This window comes from Podarcis vaucheri, assembly GCF_965113315.1.
Source record: "Podarcis vaucheri genome assembly, chromosome: 8".
NCBI classification, from domain to species: Eukaryota; Metazoa; Chordata; class Lepidosauria; order Squamata; family Lacertidae; genus Podarcis; species Podarcis vaucheri.
The window spans coordinates 52,088,597-52,106,712 of record NC_138766.1 but is presented as its reverse complement, the minus strand read 5'-3'; the positions used below and the strand labels follow the sequence as shown (position 1 = coordinate 52,106,712).

The following is an 18,116-nucleotide window of genomic DNA, read 5'->3' as shown; positions in this document are numbered from 1 at the left end:
TGTAAAGTAGCGCCGGCAGACCCAGATCCTTTCCCCAGACTGCTTTTCTGCTCATTGATTCTGCACAACCCTCCTGCCTTTCCCAAAAGCTCAGCGAAATGCACACTGCGCATGCGTACTTGTCTCCCTGCCCCGCCACCCCCGGCCTCCTCCTAGATTCCGACTCCTGGAGCCTCGCCTCTTCCCTCTCCCTCCGCTGTCACGTGACTAGCCGCAAAGGCTGCCGGGAGCAGGCTGACCCGGTTGTCTGGGCTCTCCGGATTCAATATGGCGGGTCTGGGCGGTCACTGAGGGGCTTGGCGGGGCGGCGGGTGTCAGCGCGGGCAGCCCAACTCTGCGCTCGTCTGCGGCGGGGATTCGGTCTCAGCGTTCGAGGCGGGAAGCGTTTCCAGGAGGAAAGGAGCGGGCTAAGCCGGCCGCAGGGGGCCGGCCCTTCGCTTGGGCTCGGCGCGGCGGGCCGCCCTGTCAGTCGGCCGGAGCGATGGCCCAGCGAGTGCAGTCGGCGCAGGAGTTCCTCCAGGACTCGTTCGTGCCGTTGGTGGCCGCGCTGTGCAGCGAGGAAGCGGAGAAGGTCACCCGCAAGAACAACCTGGGCTTCTGCGAGCTCATAAAGCCTTTCTGTCGCCTCACTTCGGAAGGTCGGTGTCACCTGGCGGGAGCGGAACTGGGTTGTTTACATGGTGGGAGGGGAAGGGAGAGCCGCCTTCGGAGCACCCCTGCCGCCGCCCCGTCCCTTCCGGGTGTGGGTGCTGCGAGGCAGCTGGGCGGGGGCAGTATGTACATCTCCAGAGCCCTCCGAGGCAGGAGCCCCTTTCACTGTGTGGACTTCCCCCTTTGCTGAAGTTCCGACTTCAGGCAGCTGCTTCCCATACAGATCGCTTGCCAAATTCTCCCTTCTGCGAAAGCCAGGAGGGTACTTGTTCACGTGGATGATGGCATCTTGTTTACTCTAAAAGGGGGGGGGGAGCATTGGATCCGGCTTATGCTTTCACTCCAGCAGGGCAAATGTCTCTGAAGTGTGATGTCCAGGGGCCTTTGCAGCGACAGGGACAGCAAGTCATTAGGACCCTCGTGGGCAGAATTACGCTCTGCTGATCAATATTTTGGTTGTATTTTGTGAAAGTGGTGACCTTTACCGATTTTCCACACTTCAGAGGTAAAAGATGACACAGAATGCCCTACAAGTGCTGGCTCAAATTAAACCCTGTTGATGTGAGCCATGCTAGTGGTTATTAACAATGGATGTGTCAGTTGTAGCCTCAGTTATATGTACTGGAGACTGCTCCCTGTGAGACTTAGGCTGATTTGCCAAAATGATTATATAATTTTGTACCAATAGGAATATTTCATATGTTTCTCAAACAAACACATAAGTGATGTTTGAAAAAGGAATAAATTACTTTAACTTGGCTGTTACAATCTAGGAAAGCACATTTAACAAAATGCTCACCTTTGCTAAATGAAAATCAGTTAGAAACATCAAGTAATTATTAATTTGTTTTGGTTTGTTTTATACATTATTGCTTTGTATTTATTATGCTATCTGAACATTAAAAGCATTAAATAAATTTTTAGTTGGTCAAGCAGTGTTTTTATTAAACATGCACGTTTTCTGCTGCTGTAAAATGACATCTATAGATAGTAATGAAATGGCTCTTGGTGAAAAATAACAATTTTCAGAAGAACTGCTTTTGTATTATTATTATTCTTTGCTAATGTATTACTCCAAGTAAGCAGGACATTGCTTAAAGGCACATGAAGCAGCAACTTTGTTGAAGTTAAGCAGGCTTGGATCTGGGCAGTGCTTAGATGGGGGACCATCACTGAGCTCAGTGTATTCTGTTATCATGAAAGTAATATAGGATGTGAATGTAACAAATAAATGCCGATACATTTAGGATTAAGCTGTTGGAATTCTAATTGTGCACATGCTAGGCGCGTTTGAAATATACACATATGTGGACAACTTTGCTGCCCCAAAGAAATCATAAATTCTTTAACCACTCTTCTAGGATAAGTGATGGCCACTTCCTGCCAGCATTTCTGAGTACAGTGGTGCCCCGCAAGACGAATGCCTCGCAAGACGAAAAACCCGCTAGACGAAAGGGTTTTCCGTTTGTCGATGCGCTTCGCAAGACAAATTTCCCTATGGGCTTGCTTCGCAAAACGAAAAAGTCTTGCGAGTCTTGCGATTTCCCCCCTTTTTCTAAGCCACTAAGCAGCTAATAGCCTTTTAGCCGCTAAGCCTTTAATAGCCGCTAAACCGCTAATAGGGCTAAGCCGCTAATAGGGTTGCTTCGCAAGACGAAAAAACCGCTAGACGAAGAGACTCGCGGAACGGATTAATTTCGTCTTGCGAGGCACCACTGTACAGTGGTACCTCGAGTTACATATGCTTCAAGTTACATACGCTTCAGGTTACAGACTCTGCTAACCCAGAAATAGTGCTTCAGGTTAAGAACTTTGCTTCTGGATGAGAACAGAAATCGTGCTCCGGCGGCGTGGCAGCAGCAGGAGGCCCCATTAGCTAAAGTGGTGCTTCAGGTTAAGAACAGTTTCAGGTTAAGTACGGACCTCCGGAATGAATTAAGTACTTAACCTGAGGTACCACTGTACTGTATTTTATACCAGCTTTTGTGAATAAGTACAGTGGAGATATCCCAGCTCCCTCCACAAACAGAAGGAGCCCTTTAGTTGCAGGTGGGGATGACATCCACACCATTATATTTCTCATTTTAGAATCACTGTATCGATGCAGTCTTTAATTATGTTTCTTACCTGTGCTGAACCTTCATGGATGGAAACAATAAGTAATTACAATTTGTAGGTAAGGAGTATGTTAAGCAGGGGTGTTGGCATACTGCCTACCAAACTGTATTTTAAGTTGCTCCTTTCATTTGCACCTTGTTTTAATGTGTCCAGAATTAGGAAATGTGAATTAGAGGCAGGCAGTTTTTCAGCTGGAGATCTACCAAGAATTTCTGCAATTCACAGATGTGCTTGTTTGGAAACATAATGAACAGGAATACAAAGTTGAGGGCAATTTCTGTGAATTTGGAAAAGTGTCAGATAGGAAACTAGAAATGGAAAGATCATAGAATCATAGAATCATAGAGTTGGAAGAGACCACAAGGGCCATCGAGTCCAACCCCCTGCCAAGCAGGAAACACCATCAGAGCACTCCTGACATATGGTTGTCAAGCCTCTGCTTAAAGACCTCCAAAGTAGGAGACTCCACCACACTCCTTGGCAGCAAATTCCACTGTCGAACAGCTCTTACTGTCAGGAAGTTCTTCCTAATGTTTAGGTGGAATCTTCTTTCTTGTAGTTTGGATCCATTGCTCAAATGGATGTCAAAGTGACAAGTTTAGTTACAAACTAAGAATATGAATACCAGTTTTTCTTATAATTTATAACTCATCCAAAGGTGTTCAGGACAGGTAAAAACTGCTTAGATATAGTGATTGTAAAATGAGAAATATAATGGCGTAGATCTCACACACACCAAACCGCAACCAAAGGGTTCCTTTTGCTTGTTGAGGGAGCTGGGTTACTTCCACTGTTGGAGGCAGTATGTGCCTGCGTGCTTGTTGCTGGGAATCACAAGTGGGAAGAGTGCTGTTGTACTCAGTTCCCTGCTTTCAGATTTCCCATAGACACATGGTTGGCCACTGTGAGAACAGGATGCTGGAGTATATGGGCATTCGCCTTATCCAGCAGGTTCTTATGTTCTTACTCATTGGAGGCTTCCAGTGGAGTGCAGAGGTTAGTGGCCTCCCCCCCCCCCGAACCCCATTTCCCTTGCAGTCCCTGCATTACTTCTCTGAAGGCTCCTCCAACTCTTTGGAGAAGATTTTCAAGGGGATTCAGGTGGGAGTGAAGAACAGCAAAAATGATTTTCCTTTTCCACTGACAGAGCATCCTATTAGTGGAACTCTGATCATGAGATGTTGCTGCCATTGCAACCTTCATATGGATCCAAGCCATTATTATAACATATACAATATGTACTGCAAAATAATATACACATAATAGTTTCCTGCATTAAATTTATCAAAACAGAAGGGCATGTTGTAGATAGGGCTAGGGATATAGGATTTTTTTTAATAGGAGAAGGATGTTTATTAAAGATATTTTGCCTGTTTGGTTATCCCTATAAAGCATAGGTTTATTGTAATGGGAATGCCTAAAATAGTATTTGCAATTGGCATCAACTCATTGTTACTAATGAGCTTTTCAAACAGAAATTTTCCACAAAAAAGAAGCACAAGAAAATTTTCTAGTGCTTGACATCACTGACAGAAATTTCTACTATTGAAAACATAAATCACTTTTAAAAATGACTTGAACACTTCAGAGGTAATGCTGTGCTGACAGCAACAACTGAAATTATGTTTCTTTGTGAAGTCCCCCCCCCCCAACATCTGAATACCCTGTCCTTGGTTCCATGTTGAATGCTTCTAGCACTTTCAATAATGTAAAATAGTATAATCCCATGCATGTTTAATCAAAAGTGCACCCTACTAACTCCAGTGGGAGTTACTTCTTAAGAGAGATTGCAGTCTAAAGGAATGTTCTCATTTTGAATATTTTGTGAGAAGATCTTGCTTGCCTTTTCAAAAATTTTGAAGATACTATATGTTTTGATTTTTTTAACAGAAATGTTGTGTATTGAGCATTGCTTCAAAACAGACTAGTCTTAACACAGCTATTTTCTTACTTTAGTGCACATGAGAGATCCCAACAACCAACTTCACATAATCAAAAACTTGAAAATTGCTGTCAACAACATTATTACACAGCCGCCTCAACAAGGAGCCATTCGGAAGCTTCTGAATGATGTTGTGACTGTTAGTCAGCCTGCTGAAGGATTAGTAGCTAATGTGATTACTGCGGGAGATTATGATCTCAACATTAGTGGTATGTAACAAGACATTGAAATGTGTTAAAGATTTTGTATTTTGTTTTGTTTTATATTTTCCCAGTGAGAGACATACAGCTTGCAGCTTTGAAAACTTGATATTGCACAGTGATTAGTTACTACAGAAAAATACAGTATAGTATAACAGGTACTGTTCTGCACACATAGGTAGTTTGGGAATTGTTCAGGATAAAAATACAATACAATACTGCATGTGCAGGAAATGTGGGAATTCTTCAGTTTCGTTGCCTATTGCCATGTTGATAAAATTCCATATATACTGTTGGAGTTGGGTTTTTTTAAAAGCAGCAGACAGTGTTAGAAATGCTCCTACTTTGATTCCCACTCTCCATTGCTACTTATTTTCAATTTTGGAATTGGTAATCCCAGCCAAATTTCTTCGAAGGGCAGAGGTACATGTTGTAAGATAAATGGTTGTTGCCCAAAATGTTGAGCTTTATTCTTCCCACCCTGTAACATTTAACCATATACTTAGTGCTGTCATCAAAGTTAGCATTGTCCCACTATTGCTTCTCACCATTACTGCCCTCTCATCAATATTCATCTGGCTCATAGAATGCAGATGGACAAATAAGCAGCTGCAGGCCCCAGCCCCCATCATTTCTCCAAGTGAAGTGGCTGTCAGTAGTGAGGAAGGGTTCTGGTTCTGTGAGAAGCTTCCACCCCATAGATATGAAAGGAGCAATTTGCCTGATTTCTGCCCCTCCCTCCATAAGGCAGCATAAGCTTTCTGCATACCTATGTGGTATTATGTAATGAGATTCCTCAGTCCACATCACTGACAGTGTCCAGGAAGTGCAGAATGCATTTATGTCAGGCCACAATTTTTTACTGTATGTTAAGAAAGGGGTGAGAACTCTAGGGTAACATACAATTCTGCCCTTAGATATAATTACTTATGGGAAAAGTGTTGAATCTTGTACTACTTTTCTGTAGAAAAGTTGTGCAAGTGGATATCTACTCTTGTAATGGGATTTCCCCTTCTCTTTGCAGCTCCCTGTGTTTCCCTTTCCCCCAAAATAGACTGGAGCACATTTTTTGGAGGGGATTCTGGAACGGGTGTGGGGAAGGAGAGGAAGGGAAAATCTTGTTGTTTGAGTGGAAGTTTGTTTGGCTGGTGGAGAGTTACCATTGGATGTTGCCCATTAGATCTTACTCCCTTTAGCTAAAAGTTCTCTGCTTTTTGCTTAATGGTAGCAAAAATTGTTTTCTAAAAAACATTATTATATAGTGTCTGGATTAAGGGAGGCGAGGTAAGTGAAGTTTCAAAAAACTAAAATATAAACATATTTCTAGAAATGCAACCTTCCTATTCATACTATTTTTAACATGTACGGTAAGTGAAAGCAGATCATAGTTGTTCTTTGTGTGGAGTGAAATCTGTACAAATTAAAATACATCCTATTATTTTTATTACACTTGTATTGCTGTAGCTCTCTGTCTGTGGCTGTTCATATACAACACATCCTCATTCTTTATTTGTACTATGTTGAAATCCAGTTAATGTGTGTAAGTTGCTTTAGATGACTCAAGTTTAGTTCTGTGTATTCACTTGACTGCTGATTACCGTATTTTTCGCTCTATAGGACACACTTTTCCCCCTTCAAAAATGAAGGGGAAATGTGTGTGCGTCCTATGGAGCGAAGACGCCATAGCCCCGCGACCCTCTCCCGGCTGGAGAGGTGACGCGCGGCTATGGCAGGAACCTCTACAGCCCCGTGTCACCTCTCCAGCTGGGAGAGCGTGCGCGCGCGGGGCTAAAGCAGCCCCCCGCGACCCTTTCCCGGCTGCAGAGGTGACGCGCGGCTATAGAGACTCCTGCCATAGCCGCGCGTCACCTCTCCAGCCGGGAGAGCGCGCGTGGGGCTAAAGCAGCCCCCCGCGACCCTCTCCCGGCTGGAGAGGTGACGCGCGGCTATGGCAGGAGCCTTTACAGCCCCGCGTCACCTCTCCAGCCGGGAGAGCGCGTGCGGGGCTAAAGAAGCACCCCACGACCCTCTCCCGGCTGGAGAGGTGACGCACGGCTATGGCAGGAGCCTCTCCGCTGCACCTTTCCGCTGCTCCCTGACCTGCTCTTTGGGGCTGGTGGGCTTCCCCCCGCCAGCCCCAAAGAGCAGGTCAAAAGGAACCTGAAGCCTGGAGAGCGAGAGGGGTCAGTGCACACTGACCCCTCTCGCTCTCCAGGCTTCCAAGGTAGCCGCCTGAACGCACCTTAAACGGCACCTTGTTTTAGAGTGGGAAGACGAGGGGGAAAGTTCTCCCCCTCTCTGTGCAGCGCCTCCTGCCGCTTCACCGAAGGGGCGCTGGGCAGAGAGGGGGAGAATTTTTTTTTTCTTGTTCTCCCCCCTCTAAAAAAAAGTGTGTCCTATTGTCCGGTGAGTCCTATGGTGCGAAAAATACGGTAAGTAAAGTTTTTGTTTTTTGCATGGCCAGTATTTTGGTAGTGGAAGACAAAAATCCTGCAAAGACTGTCTTTAAGACTGTGTTTCTAGAAACACCTAACTAGAAGTTAAGCTCCGTGGAAATAATCTTATTACCTGAACCTTTCTGCTTGAAAATCTGCTGTACATGCATCACTTTTCTAGATTACCCCATGTCTTTATGTAATCATACTGTATGTATAAGCAGCAAGGGGAAAAGCTATGGTTTGAATATGAGGAACAGAGATGATCTAGGCATCAAAATGTGACTGGATGGTAATAATGCCAGTGAGAAAGGAAAGGTTAGAAGAAGTAGGGCTTTGGGGAAACTATGAGCTTTGGTCTTTGAACATAAAAAGTTTGAGGCTATAACAAAGCATTCAATGAGAAATATCAAAGAGGCAGTTGCAGATTGGATTGGAGTGGGGAGGGACAGCTTGCGGGTGGGAAAGAGAGTTGGGTGTTGTCTGCATATAAATAGGACTGATATACATAGAAACTGATGAAATTACCAAAGGACTATGTAGAGCCAGCATTGGGAACTTGGGCCCAATGTATTTCTCCAGGCTCCTTTCTGGCCGTCAGGACTTTGCCTATGCTGGATACCCTCACCCCAGCCCTGCTGCTCATTATCTTTGAGTGCTTTTGCCCGGCTGGAATGTGTTCTACAACTGTGATCATGTCTCGTGCTTGCCAAATGGAGAGATGCATGTGTGTTTGTGTGTGTGTGAAACCTCTGATTTTGTTTGGAATATAGCCTACTGTAACAGTTTGTTGGTCTTTGGCTTTGGACCCACCACTGGCATGCAGCTTCTGGAAGGCCTGTCGTGATGGAATTTGGCCTTGAGCTTGATTGAGAATGAATAGCAGGGGGCTAAGAACAGATCACGGAGAGACCCCAACAGAGGGAGAGAAAGGATCTTTTATTGAAAGTAGGACTCCAGTAAAGCCCAGAACTGGAGCACTAATATGTCACTCTCCACTTAGAGGATATGGTGTGAACTACATCTCGTGTTCCTGAGATATTTCTCAGGGGGGAAAAGCTGGTGTGAACAGACTTTTTGAATAGTATATTTTAAAATACACCCAGTATTTTAAACACTTAAAAAAACCCCCAAAACATTTTATATGCCCTTTGACATGTCTGAAGTATCCTACTCAGAGTATTAAATATATTTAAAAATGCATGGCCAATGGAAATGCTTTGGACATGTCAAAAGGCATGACTACTGACCATGTGAGAAGTTTCATTATTTGTTCCTGAAAAACTCTTGTCTCTTGTTATAGTTAGTTGGGTAATCAGTTGTCTGTCTTAGGTATATGTCTCGGTTTTGCAAGTACATTATTTTCTGTATTCCAGTTAATTTTTTTAAAAAAAATATTATTTCATTTTATAATGTATAAAAAACAGAACAATTGTAGCAGCAGACAAAAATTAAAAGATGCAAAACAAAACTATAAAATTGCACATGAGTTCAAATAACAAAGTCCAAGGAAAGACTATCAACTTTATCATATCATTAAGTATAGTTTTAGAGTTGCCAGGCTTGTGACGAGTGTATGTGTGTGTTCCCATGACTGATGATACCTGTTGAATGGAGAAAAATATAGTTAATATAGATTGTTAATATTGTTTAGGTAGTTTTTTTTTAGTGATTGTGCTGGGATTGCCTTAAAAGTGTGTTCGAAGTGATGTTCTCTGTCTAGCTGATTTTCCCTGCTCCCCCCACCCCCATGAAATGCCATTTTCTCTTTTGAACAATATCTGCATTTAAAGAAGAAGATGAAGATTTAGGGGTGTGTGAATATTTCAATGAGCATAAGTCTTTTTTGTAATAAGCCCCAAAATAAAAATGCTACTTGGGTATTTTTTTCAGTAAGCAACTGTTGTAGATTGATATTGTAAATATCCCATATGTTTAAACCTAGTTATGTTCTTAGTAAGACACAGTAGTAGATAGGTAGCCGTGTTGGTCTGCCATAGTCAAAATAAAAAAAAAATCCTTCCAGTAGCACCTTAAAGACCAACTAAGTTAGTTCTTGGTATGAGCTTTCGTGTGCATGCATCTGAAGGTATCTGAAGAAGTGTGCATGCACACGAAAGCTCATACCAAGAACTAACTTAGTTGGTCTTTAAGGTGCTACTGGAAGGAATTTTTTTTATTTTTAGTAAGACACAGTTACCCTATAACAAATGTTTAAAATATTCAATGTTACTGAATAAATTCTGTGAAATATACCTGCTTTCTCAGGAGCTTTAAAATATTCAAATTCTGAAGAGAATGAGCATGATGCAGTTCACTCCAGACAAATTGCTCTTGGTTTTATATTTTTCATGTTTGGTTCTGAAAGTGTCCTATGTCCAGAGACGTCAGTGGAAGCTTAAGGGTTTTCATGTATCCAGTAGATTTTCACATGCATATGAAGGAGGCTTCCTAAACCTGAACGAAGATGAAATGTATACAAACTACCTGCTTAGTTTAATACTTCCATGTTTTCTCTGTCAGATCTCTCAGTTAAAGCTAGTGTTCCTTGGTACAGTAGTTGGAAAGACACACTGATGGGACTGAACACATCCACGTTTTATTCAGGTATTTTGTGTGACTGGTGTGGGTTTCCTAAATAGTCCTTTCTATTCCTTTGTTATGCAACCCATCCATCTATCTTACCACCCTACTACACTTTTCTTAGAATAGATTTCATTCCTAGAAATAAATATTGGTGATGGTTCCTGAGATCTTATCTTTTCTTTTAAATCCAATTGTGATTATTCCATAGATCAAAATGAAGAGAAAATCATTCTCTATTGACTTGATTGAGCATGCTGAATTTTAAATTGCTTGACTTTCCAGAAATGCTTGCCTCCTTTTCCTTTTTTAAACAATAACTTTTTTGTGATAATTGGAAATAATAGTAGTGTTCAGATGAGTTGTAAGCTGCTGTTCACTACCCACCATATTTTTCTTAGCTGGGTTGTTGTTAATCATAGTTTGTTTTAGGGTCTTGTAGTTTATAGCTTAACAAATGTATAGTTGCTCATTTGTTGCATGGAATTTGGATGTCTTTCACTACAACAGCATTCCTGTTTGTGATATATTGCATTTGCCCAGCACATTATTCCTGGGAAAAGTTAGTTCTTTTCATTGTTAGCAAGGCTGTTATGATTAATCTTGAATGTGATTGTGTGATAAACAGAAACTTAATTGACAGTGCTCGAGACATCAGTGGTTACTATTTTCTCCCTTACCAAACCACTTGGGCTGCAAAAAGGGACTTGCATGGAAGGAAGCATTGGTACTGAAACTAAGGGAGAAATCTGCTGGTTTCCTCTTCCCTAAATTGATTATGTGTTTGGCAATTCCACTCTTTTCTAAGTATGTCTCAGATGGAGGAAGCAGGCACTAGGAATTTGAGTTCATTTAGACTTTGGTTAGATCCAGAATGTGCAGAGGATTTTTCTCTTTTTTTATATTTCTTGCTATTAGGTCTTCAGTTCTCTCTCTCTCCCCTTTGTTGAAATCTCTTTGGGAGACATATATTGGAAATGTATTGCATAATGCACAGTGGGGAAACTATAGCTTACTCTTCCTTTAGCAGAGGTCATAATTTGGTCTATGAGGTATTTTTCTCTATGCTGGGCCAGGTAAAGATGCAACTGCAAAGGAACAATTGGGAGCTTTAAACTCTGTTTCCAATTGTTCCTTGACAAGCGGGGCTTGCATTTATGTAAAGGTAAAGGACCCCTGACAGTTAAGTTCAGTCACGAACGACTCTGGAGATGCAACACTCATCTCGTTTTACTGGCCGAGGGAGCCAACGTTTGTCCACAGGCAGTTTTTCTGGGTCATGTGGCCAACATGACTAAGCCGCTTCTGGTGAAACCAGAGCAGTGCACGGAAACGCTGTTTACCTTCCTGCCGGAGCGGTACCTATTTATCTACTTGCACTTTTTGGCATGCTTTCAAACTGCTAGGTTGGCAGTAGCTGGGACCGAGCAATGGGAACTCACCCCATCGTGGGGATTCAAACTGCTGACCTTCCGATCAGCAAGCCCTGGGCTCAGTGGTTTAGACCACAGCACCACCTGCGTCCCTTGGGTTTGTATTTAGCACCTTTTAAATTTGGCACCAAATGCATGTCCACTTGAATTGATTCCACTTGGACACTCCCAATCAGAGCTCCCAGCTAGAACCAGTAGCTACCAAATACGAGACTTGAAGGTTAACTTGCTTTTAACTTACTTTTTACCTAGAGGTGCATAACGAAAAACAGGCCGCCCTGATCTTCCTTGATGTACAAAAAGTGTTGGATAGTATCTCCTGGGTATTTATGAAATAAGTACTAAAAAAAAAAATGGAACCAGGTGATGCTTTCTTAAGAGGTATCAATGCTTTATATAATGAACAAAGGGCAAATATTATAGTAAATAATATTATCTCAGAAAAATGTAATATCATGAAAGGAACTAGACAGGGATGTCTGCTCTCCTTGCTATTATTTATTCTTACCCTAGAAAGTTTATTGCAAAATATAAGAAACAATGATAAAATTAGTGGAATAAGAGTGGGCAGACAAAACTATAAAACAAAGCAAAACCTTTGCAGACAGTATAGTCTTAACTTTGGAACTTTGGATGATCACCCTGAAAGGAAATTAGAGGAAATTACTGGCTGGAAAATAGAGGAAAAAGTGAAGTATTTAGGAGTGTGGTTAATGGCAAATAATCATAATATTTACAAGGCCAATTATATGAAGACTTGGAAAGAAATGAAAAAAGACCTAGATATATGGGGCAGAATGCATTTATCTTTAATGGTGAGAATCTCAGTGATAAAAATGAATATCTTCCCAAAAATGTTATTTCTGTTCCAAACGATCTCAATACTTAATGATGTATTCTGTCTAAAAGAATGGCAAAAATACCTGTCTAAATTTATATGGAGGAAGAAACCCAGGATAAAATATAATACTCTTATTGATCTAAAAGATAGAGGGGGTTTCACACTCTCAGACTTAGAATTGTATTTTGAAGCGGCCTGCCTATGTTGGATAAAAGATTGGGTTTTGCTGGAAAACACACAGTTGTTTAAAGGGACCTGACGTCAAACATGGTTGGCATGCATGTGTTGGTATGGCAAAGCTGAAATACACAAAAGTTTCTCTAACCATGTTATTAGGAAAAATTTAATTAGAGTATGGAGGGAAAAATAAAACCTCATTGGAAAACTAAACACCAAGGTGATTATCCCCGATAGAAGCAGAGACAAGAAAAAAATTAACATGGGGGTTAAGTGGGGTACCTACAATGAGTTGTTAGATTTCTCAGAAGGAGAACTAAAAATGAAAAAAAAGAAGAAGATTAAAGAATTTATGTGTTGAATTGGCTAAATTATTATCAAATTAACTCCAAATTTAAGGCAGAAAAAGTGGGGTTCACAGAACAACCACCACAATTTGAAAAAGAAAAAGAAAATAAATTTAAAATTTACTGCATGTTACGTGTTAAAAGAGATCTGTTTAAAAATGATCCACAGGTGGTATATGACGCCAAGTAGACTAGCCAAAATATTTAGATCTAAAAGTGACAAATGTTGGAAATTCCAAGAAACAGTTGGTACACTCTATCATTTATGGTGATTGTGGAGGAGAACAAAATAATTTTGGGACATAGTGTATAATGAACTTAAGAAAATATTTAAAAGAATGTTTCCCAACAATCCAGAAGCTTTTCTTCTGGGAATAGTAACAACAGAAATCCCCCCCCCAATCCCCTATGGATGTGTGTGACTACAGCTGCTTGAATTCTATTTGCACAAAAATGGAAAGCAGATACGCTACCATCAAGAGAAAAATTACATCTCAAAATGTTAGAATACTTAAATAGCCAGTATGACAGATAATTAAGAAATAAAAATGCTAAGAGACTGAAAGAGGATTGGATATTATATAGGGATTATATGGGAAATTATAACAAGAAAATAATCATAACGAATTGAAAAAAATACTCAGCAGTAGATATTATAATGTGAGATTATGGGGGATGAAGGGACGACGAAGAGTGAGGCCGAGGACGGGCTGGCGCCACCGTATTAAGGCTGCTGTACACGCCCCCTCGGAGGCACCTGGTTGGGTGCCCACCGATGGGCGCCAGCCAGGTGAGTGGGAGGCAGGGGGCTAACGCCCCCTGCTAGAGGCGGGGCTTGGGCTCCCACCCACAACCACTCCCCTCCCTTCAGGAGGAGAGCCTTTATGTAAGGCAGTGGTGTCCAAACTTTTCAAGGAGGGCCAGATTTAATGAAGTGAAGGGCCAGCTTTTTGGGGGGGATTGAAGTTGTTGAGGGTTTTTTTTAGGATTTTACCCCAGGAAATAAACTGCCACAGGGGCCAGATTAAACCGACCAGTGGGCCAGATTAGGCCCCAGAAACGGACTTTGGGCATGCCTGATGTAAGGTAATGAAAATAATTTAGTAGAGTAAGAAAAGACAGTTAAAAGGATAGTAGATAGGAAACCATGGAAAGAGTGGAAGGGAAGTTTAACTCAAGATATATATGATTTAAATAATCTTGGAAAAATATAGCTATGTTATTACTATCATATGTTTATGACTGATATCCATGCTATTTATTTTATTTATTTTTATGTATGACTGTAACATAGTATGTGTTGACAACAAGATATAACAGAAAAGCAAATAAAAAAACACAAAAACTTAACCTACTTTGATCAATATTTTAATGGGCATTCTTTATTCTACATAAACTGCTTATAAGTTATGGATGATTAAGTGGTATATAAATATATAAGTAAAATATATAAAAAGTGATGATGGTTATGCTGAATGGTACAAAAGTGGTGTTTACGTTCCAGAATTAAAATATTAAAATACTGGGTTATGCTTTAACAAATGAATTGGGCCTTTACTTGAATGTGAGGTGCCTGTGAGCTTCCAATGGTATTTGTAAGAAAGCAATGCATTTACAGTCTTAAAAAAAGAAAAAAAGATGAAATCTATACAGTGGGTTTACTAGAAGGGAATAGTAGTCTTGGTTACTATACTTGTGGCGGTAACAAATCCTGAAAGGTGCTCATCTAACCACAACTATGACAACAAAACAAATTGCTGTTCTATGTTTTTCAAATTTAGAATTATACTATACCTATAACCAGTTTCATTATGATAAACGTGTGATTTTAGTAACATTGAATGTACATGACCAGTTGTGACCCTGCCAGACCCATACCTAGCATCTGGGAAAAACAGCCTTGTGGGCCTAATGAGTTCTGCAGCCTGGAGGTTCCCTTTGCCAGTGTTAGATCAAAGTATGTTAGCTATATTGCTTTTTGTTTAATATATTTTGATTGTTCTCTGAATAACCTCAGCATTAGATCAGGTTTCTTAAGCGGAGCTTACTTGTAATTTTGAATTGCAAAAAATGATATAACTGATTTTAGAATTGTAACAAAATGTAGGCTGCAATCATATATACACTTGCATTGTAATGCAGTTCACCAATCCATTTTACATTTTGTTATTCTGTACTTTAAAAAAAATCAGTTAATCTTGTATTGGGGCCCTGCTGTCACCTCTCCTCCCTAATTCTCTCCTCCCCTTTTTTCTCCCCAGCCATTTCCTCAACTCCTTTGTATGTTACAATGTCTTGCTTAGTCTTAGTTGTTTCTGTTTATTTGAAAACTGAATAAAAATTATGTATACACACGCTTAAGACTACAGACATCAGACTACATCTCATTGAACTCAGTGGAGCTGACTTCTGAGTAACTTACAGATAGGGTTGCCATATTTCAAAAAGTAAAAACCAGGACACTCCAAAATTGTGTTTGTTTTTTTAGCGTGAATTCTGTTTTTGTTCAAATAAATGAAAAATTCCCAAAACTATACTACTGATAAGCTGTAGTTGTACAGGCATGGCAGTATGAATCAAATTGTATGGGAGTAGCAGAGGGGCGAAATCTTTCTGATGTTGCAGTACGCCGTGGAATATATTGTGAACCATATGAATGAAATCTTCATTAGCTTCCCTTTCTTTATAAATTGCAATCGTGAAAATAGTTTCTTCTAATCTTTGTCCAAATCATACTGCAGAAGTGCTCAATAACTAATTACTACTGCTGTTAAGCTTGATAACTTTTTCCAAGACCTCTCCTGCTTGCAGTTAAGTTGTCTACTTTTTTTTTTTAATAGCAGAGTAGCTTGTCTCTTCATTTTAAATGTTTCTGTGATATCTTTTTAATTTATTTCAGCTACCACTCCATGGTTTGAGGCTTATCGAGAGAGCTTTCTTCAGTCTATGCCATCATCAGACCATGAATTCCTAAACCACTATGTAGCCTGTATCCTTTGGAACAGAAAGATAAATGTATGTTGTATATAAGATGCTTCTGTCCTACATCTGCTAGTAAAGAAGCTTGTTAAAAAAGTGGGAAACTGCAACAAAGCAATTCTGTTTCCAAAATCTTTATCAGAATTAATTGGGAGTATATGGTGCTTAAGGTCATTTTGTTTGTGTTTGAATTGTTTGATATTGAATTGCTAATAATTGCAGCAAAAACCTGCATTATTCAGAACCTTAAATTACTCGGTTTTTATGTGTTCTTGCTTGTACAGAACCCCTTTGCACCTCCCTTTGAACGAGCCACAATTACACCAGGAAGCCCTTAATTAACTATGGTTTCACATTTCATCTGAAATGGTAAACTGTGGTTTTCAGCTTTGGAACAAGCCAGGATATTAATTCTTGGTTTGAACTTTTGTAATATCCTGGCTTGTTCTGATGCTGATAAACATAATTGGAGGGTTCCTGGTTTAATCACTGCTTGCAATATGAGGATTGTAGTTGGGTGAGGATTCTTGGGTACAGACCAGCTTTTAGTACAGTGGTACCTCGCAAGACAAAAAACTCGCTAGACGAACGGTTTTTCCGTTTGCGATTTGCCTCGCAAGACGAATTTCCCTATGGGCTTGCTTCGCAAGACGAAAACGTCTTGCGACTTTGTTAAACCGTTAAAACCGTGCTTCGCAAGACGAAAAATTCGCTAGACGGCAAAACTTGCGGAACGAATTAATTTCGTCTTGCGAGGCACCACTGTACTTTATCAAAGAATAATCTTGCAGTCATTTAGCTAATAGTAGCATAGCAAACAGACTGCAATGAGCCCATCATTTATACAACATTATTTTTAGACAGTATTTTATCTTCAGTTAGCTGCCACCTGTCTTGCTAAAGATGGATTATTATTATTATTATTATTATTATTATTATTATATTTATCACAAATGACTTACTTGCAGCTTTTCTTTAGATGTAATTTAGGCATAGGTTTAAAAGAAGCACTGAAGTTGTTACTGGAACAATATCCAAGCATTAACTACCGTATTTTTCACTCTATAACACGCACCCGACCATAACATGCACATAGTTTTTAGAGGAGGAAAATCCGTAGTTATGCCACCCGTAGGCATTCCCTCCATAACACGCACAGACATTTCCCCTTACTTTCTAGGAGGAAAAAAGTGAGTGTTATGGTGCAAAAAATACGGTAATTCTTGGTTAACTTGTGAACTTGTGGTTCATCCTTAATGTCAACTAAGGTATGCTCGTGGTGTCATCTAGTGAACCTGAACCTGTGGAACAGTTTTTAAAGCTTTCACAAGAGCAGCATCAGATTCAACATAGTAATGAATACTCTTATCCAAAATGGTTCATTCCAAACACCCTCAAATACTATGTGTTGTTGCATGATGTGAGTTTAGGAGAGGAACAAAGGTGAGTAGGGTTGTCTAAGTGGCTTCTCTGACACTTTGTAAGAATTCTGAAATGCCGATTTTAAACTTGCTAATGTCTACATAGTTTAAGATAATTCCATTATCCTCAGTTCTTGAACATACAGGTGTAATTCTTTCTGGTGTACAAAAACTATGTGTCTAATATAACTTGCTGTAACAAGCATAAATCATGTAGGACTATGCCGCTATAAATAACCCAAAAGAGAGAGCTGTATTCTTTTAAAGTAAGTAGGTTAACTCAGATATTTTAGTCATAGAGGATTGCTAGATAAAGTGTGATTCCTCTGGCTCATGTTAAGGAAATTCTTTTAGGGTTTTGTGTTCTAAGTCATACATGTTTTTTCCTTTAGAATAAAAAATGGGGCTTTTTCAGAAAAATTCATGAGCTCTTCCATGAAGCAGTCAGGAAATGCAAGTGCTTGATATTGCAAAACACTCCAAAAGTTTGTTATTTAGTACCTTCTGCTACCATTGTGTACAACTGGGATGTGTGCATTTTTAAAACAGGAAATTGGACTTTTCAAATGCTTGTCTGCAGTTAGTCACTAGGACCAGAATTAGCCCGTAACAATATAAAACATAAACTGGTAAAAGAGTTTTTTTTGCAAATGTGTTGCTACTCTTAACCTGACTTTACAATAGTAACCTTAGGAAAGAACTCTGTTCTGTCTTTAAAAAAAAAGTGCTCAGGGTGGGGCGATTTACAAAATGGCATGTGCCATCACAATTTTATGCCGTTTATTGCTGTCCTGGCACTGCAGGCATATTACATGGATGCTCTAGGGAAGCTGACTCCTACAGATATTTCACATTAGAATTGACTTGAACATAATGGGTTAGATCAGGGGTCAGCAAACTTTTTCAGCAGGGGGCCGGTCCACTGTCCCTCAGACCTTGTGGGGGGCCGGACTATATTTTGAAAAAAATAATAATGCAAGCGCACAATG

General features: G+C 40.3%; 1 protein-coding gene across 7 annotated transcripts in view; it reads left to right on the top strand.

Moving 5' to 3' along the window:
• Positions 1–214: 214 nt before the first annotated feature.
• Positions 215–18,116, top strand: part of TRAPPC8 (trafficking protein particle complex subunit 8) — a gene marked incomplete at its 3' end in the record, with an annotated part of 53,619 nt that continues 35,717 nt past the window's right edge. For 3 of the 7 annotated variants that reach the window (XM_082234749.1, XM_082234748.1, XM_082234750.1), the window contains exons 1-4: positions 216–638; positions 4,726–4,920; positions 15,627–15,716; positions 16,975–17,149. In XM_082234749.1, the coding sequence (XP_082090875.1) occupies positions 482–638; positions 4,726–4,920; positions 15,627–15,716; positions 16,975–17,149 (617 nt within the window). In that variant the 5' untranslated portion in view covers positions 216–481. Of the gene's footprint in view, positions 639–4,725; positions 4,921–9,869; positions 9,954–15,626; positions 15,717–16,974; positions 17,150–18,116 lie in introns of all 7 variants that reach the window. The other 4 variants (XM_082234746.1, XM_082234744.1, XM_082234747.1 and 1 more) reach the window with 2 other exon arrangements.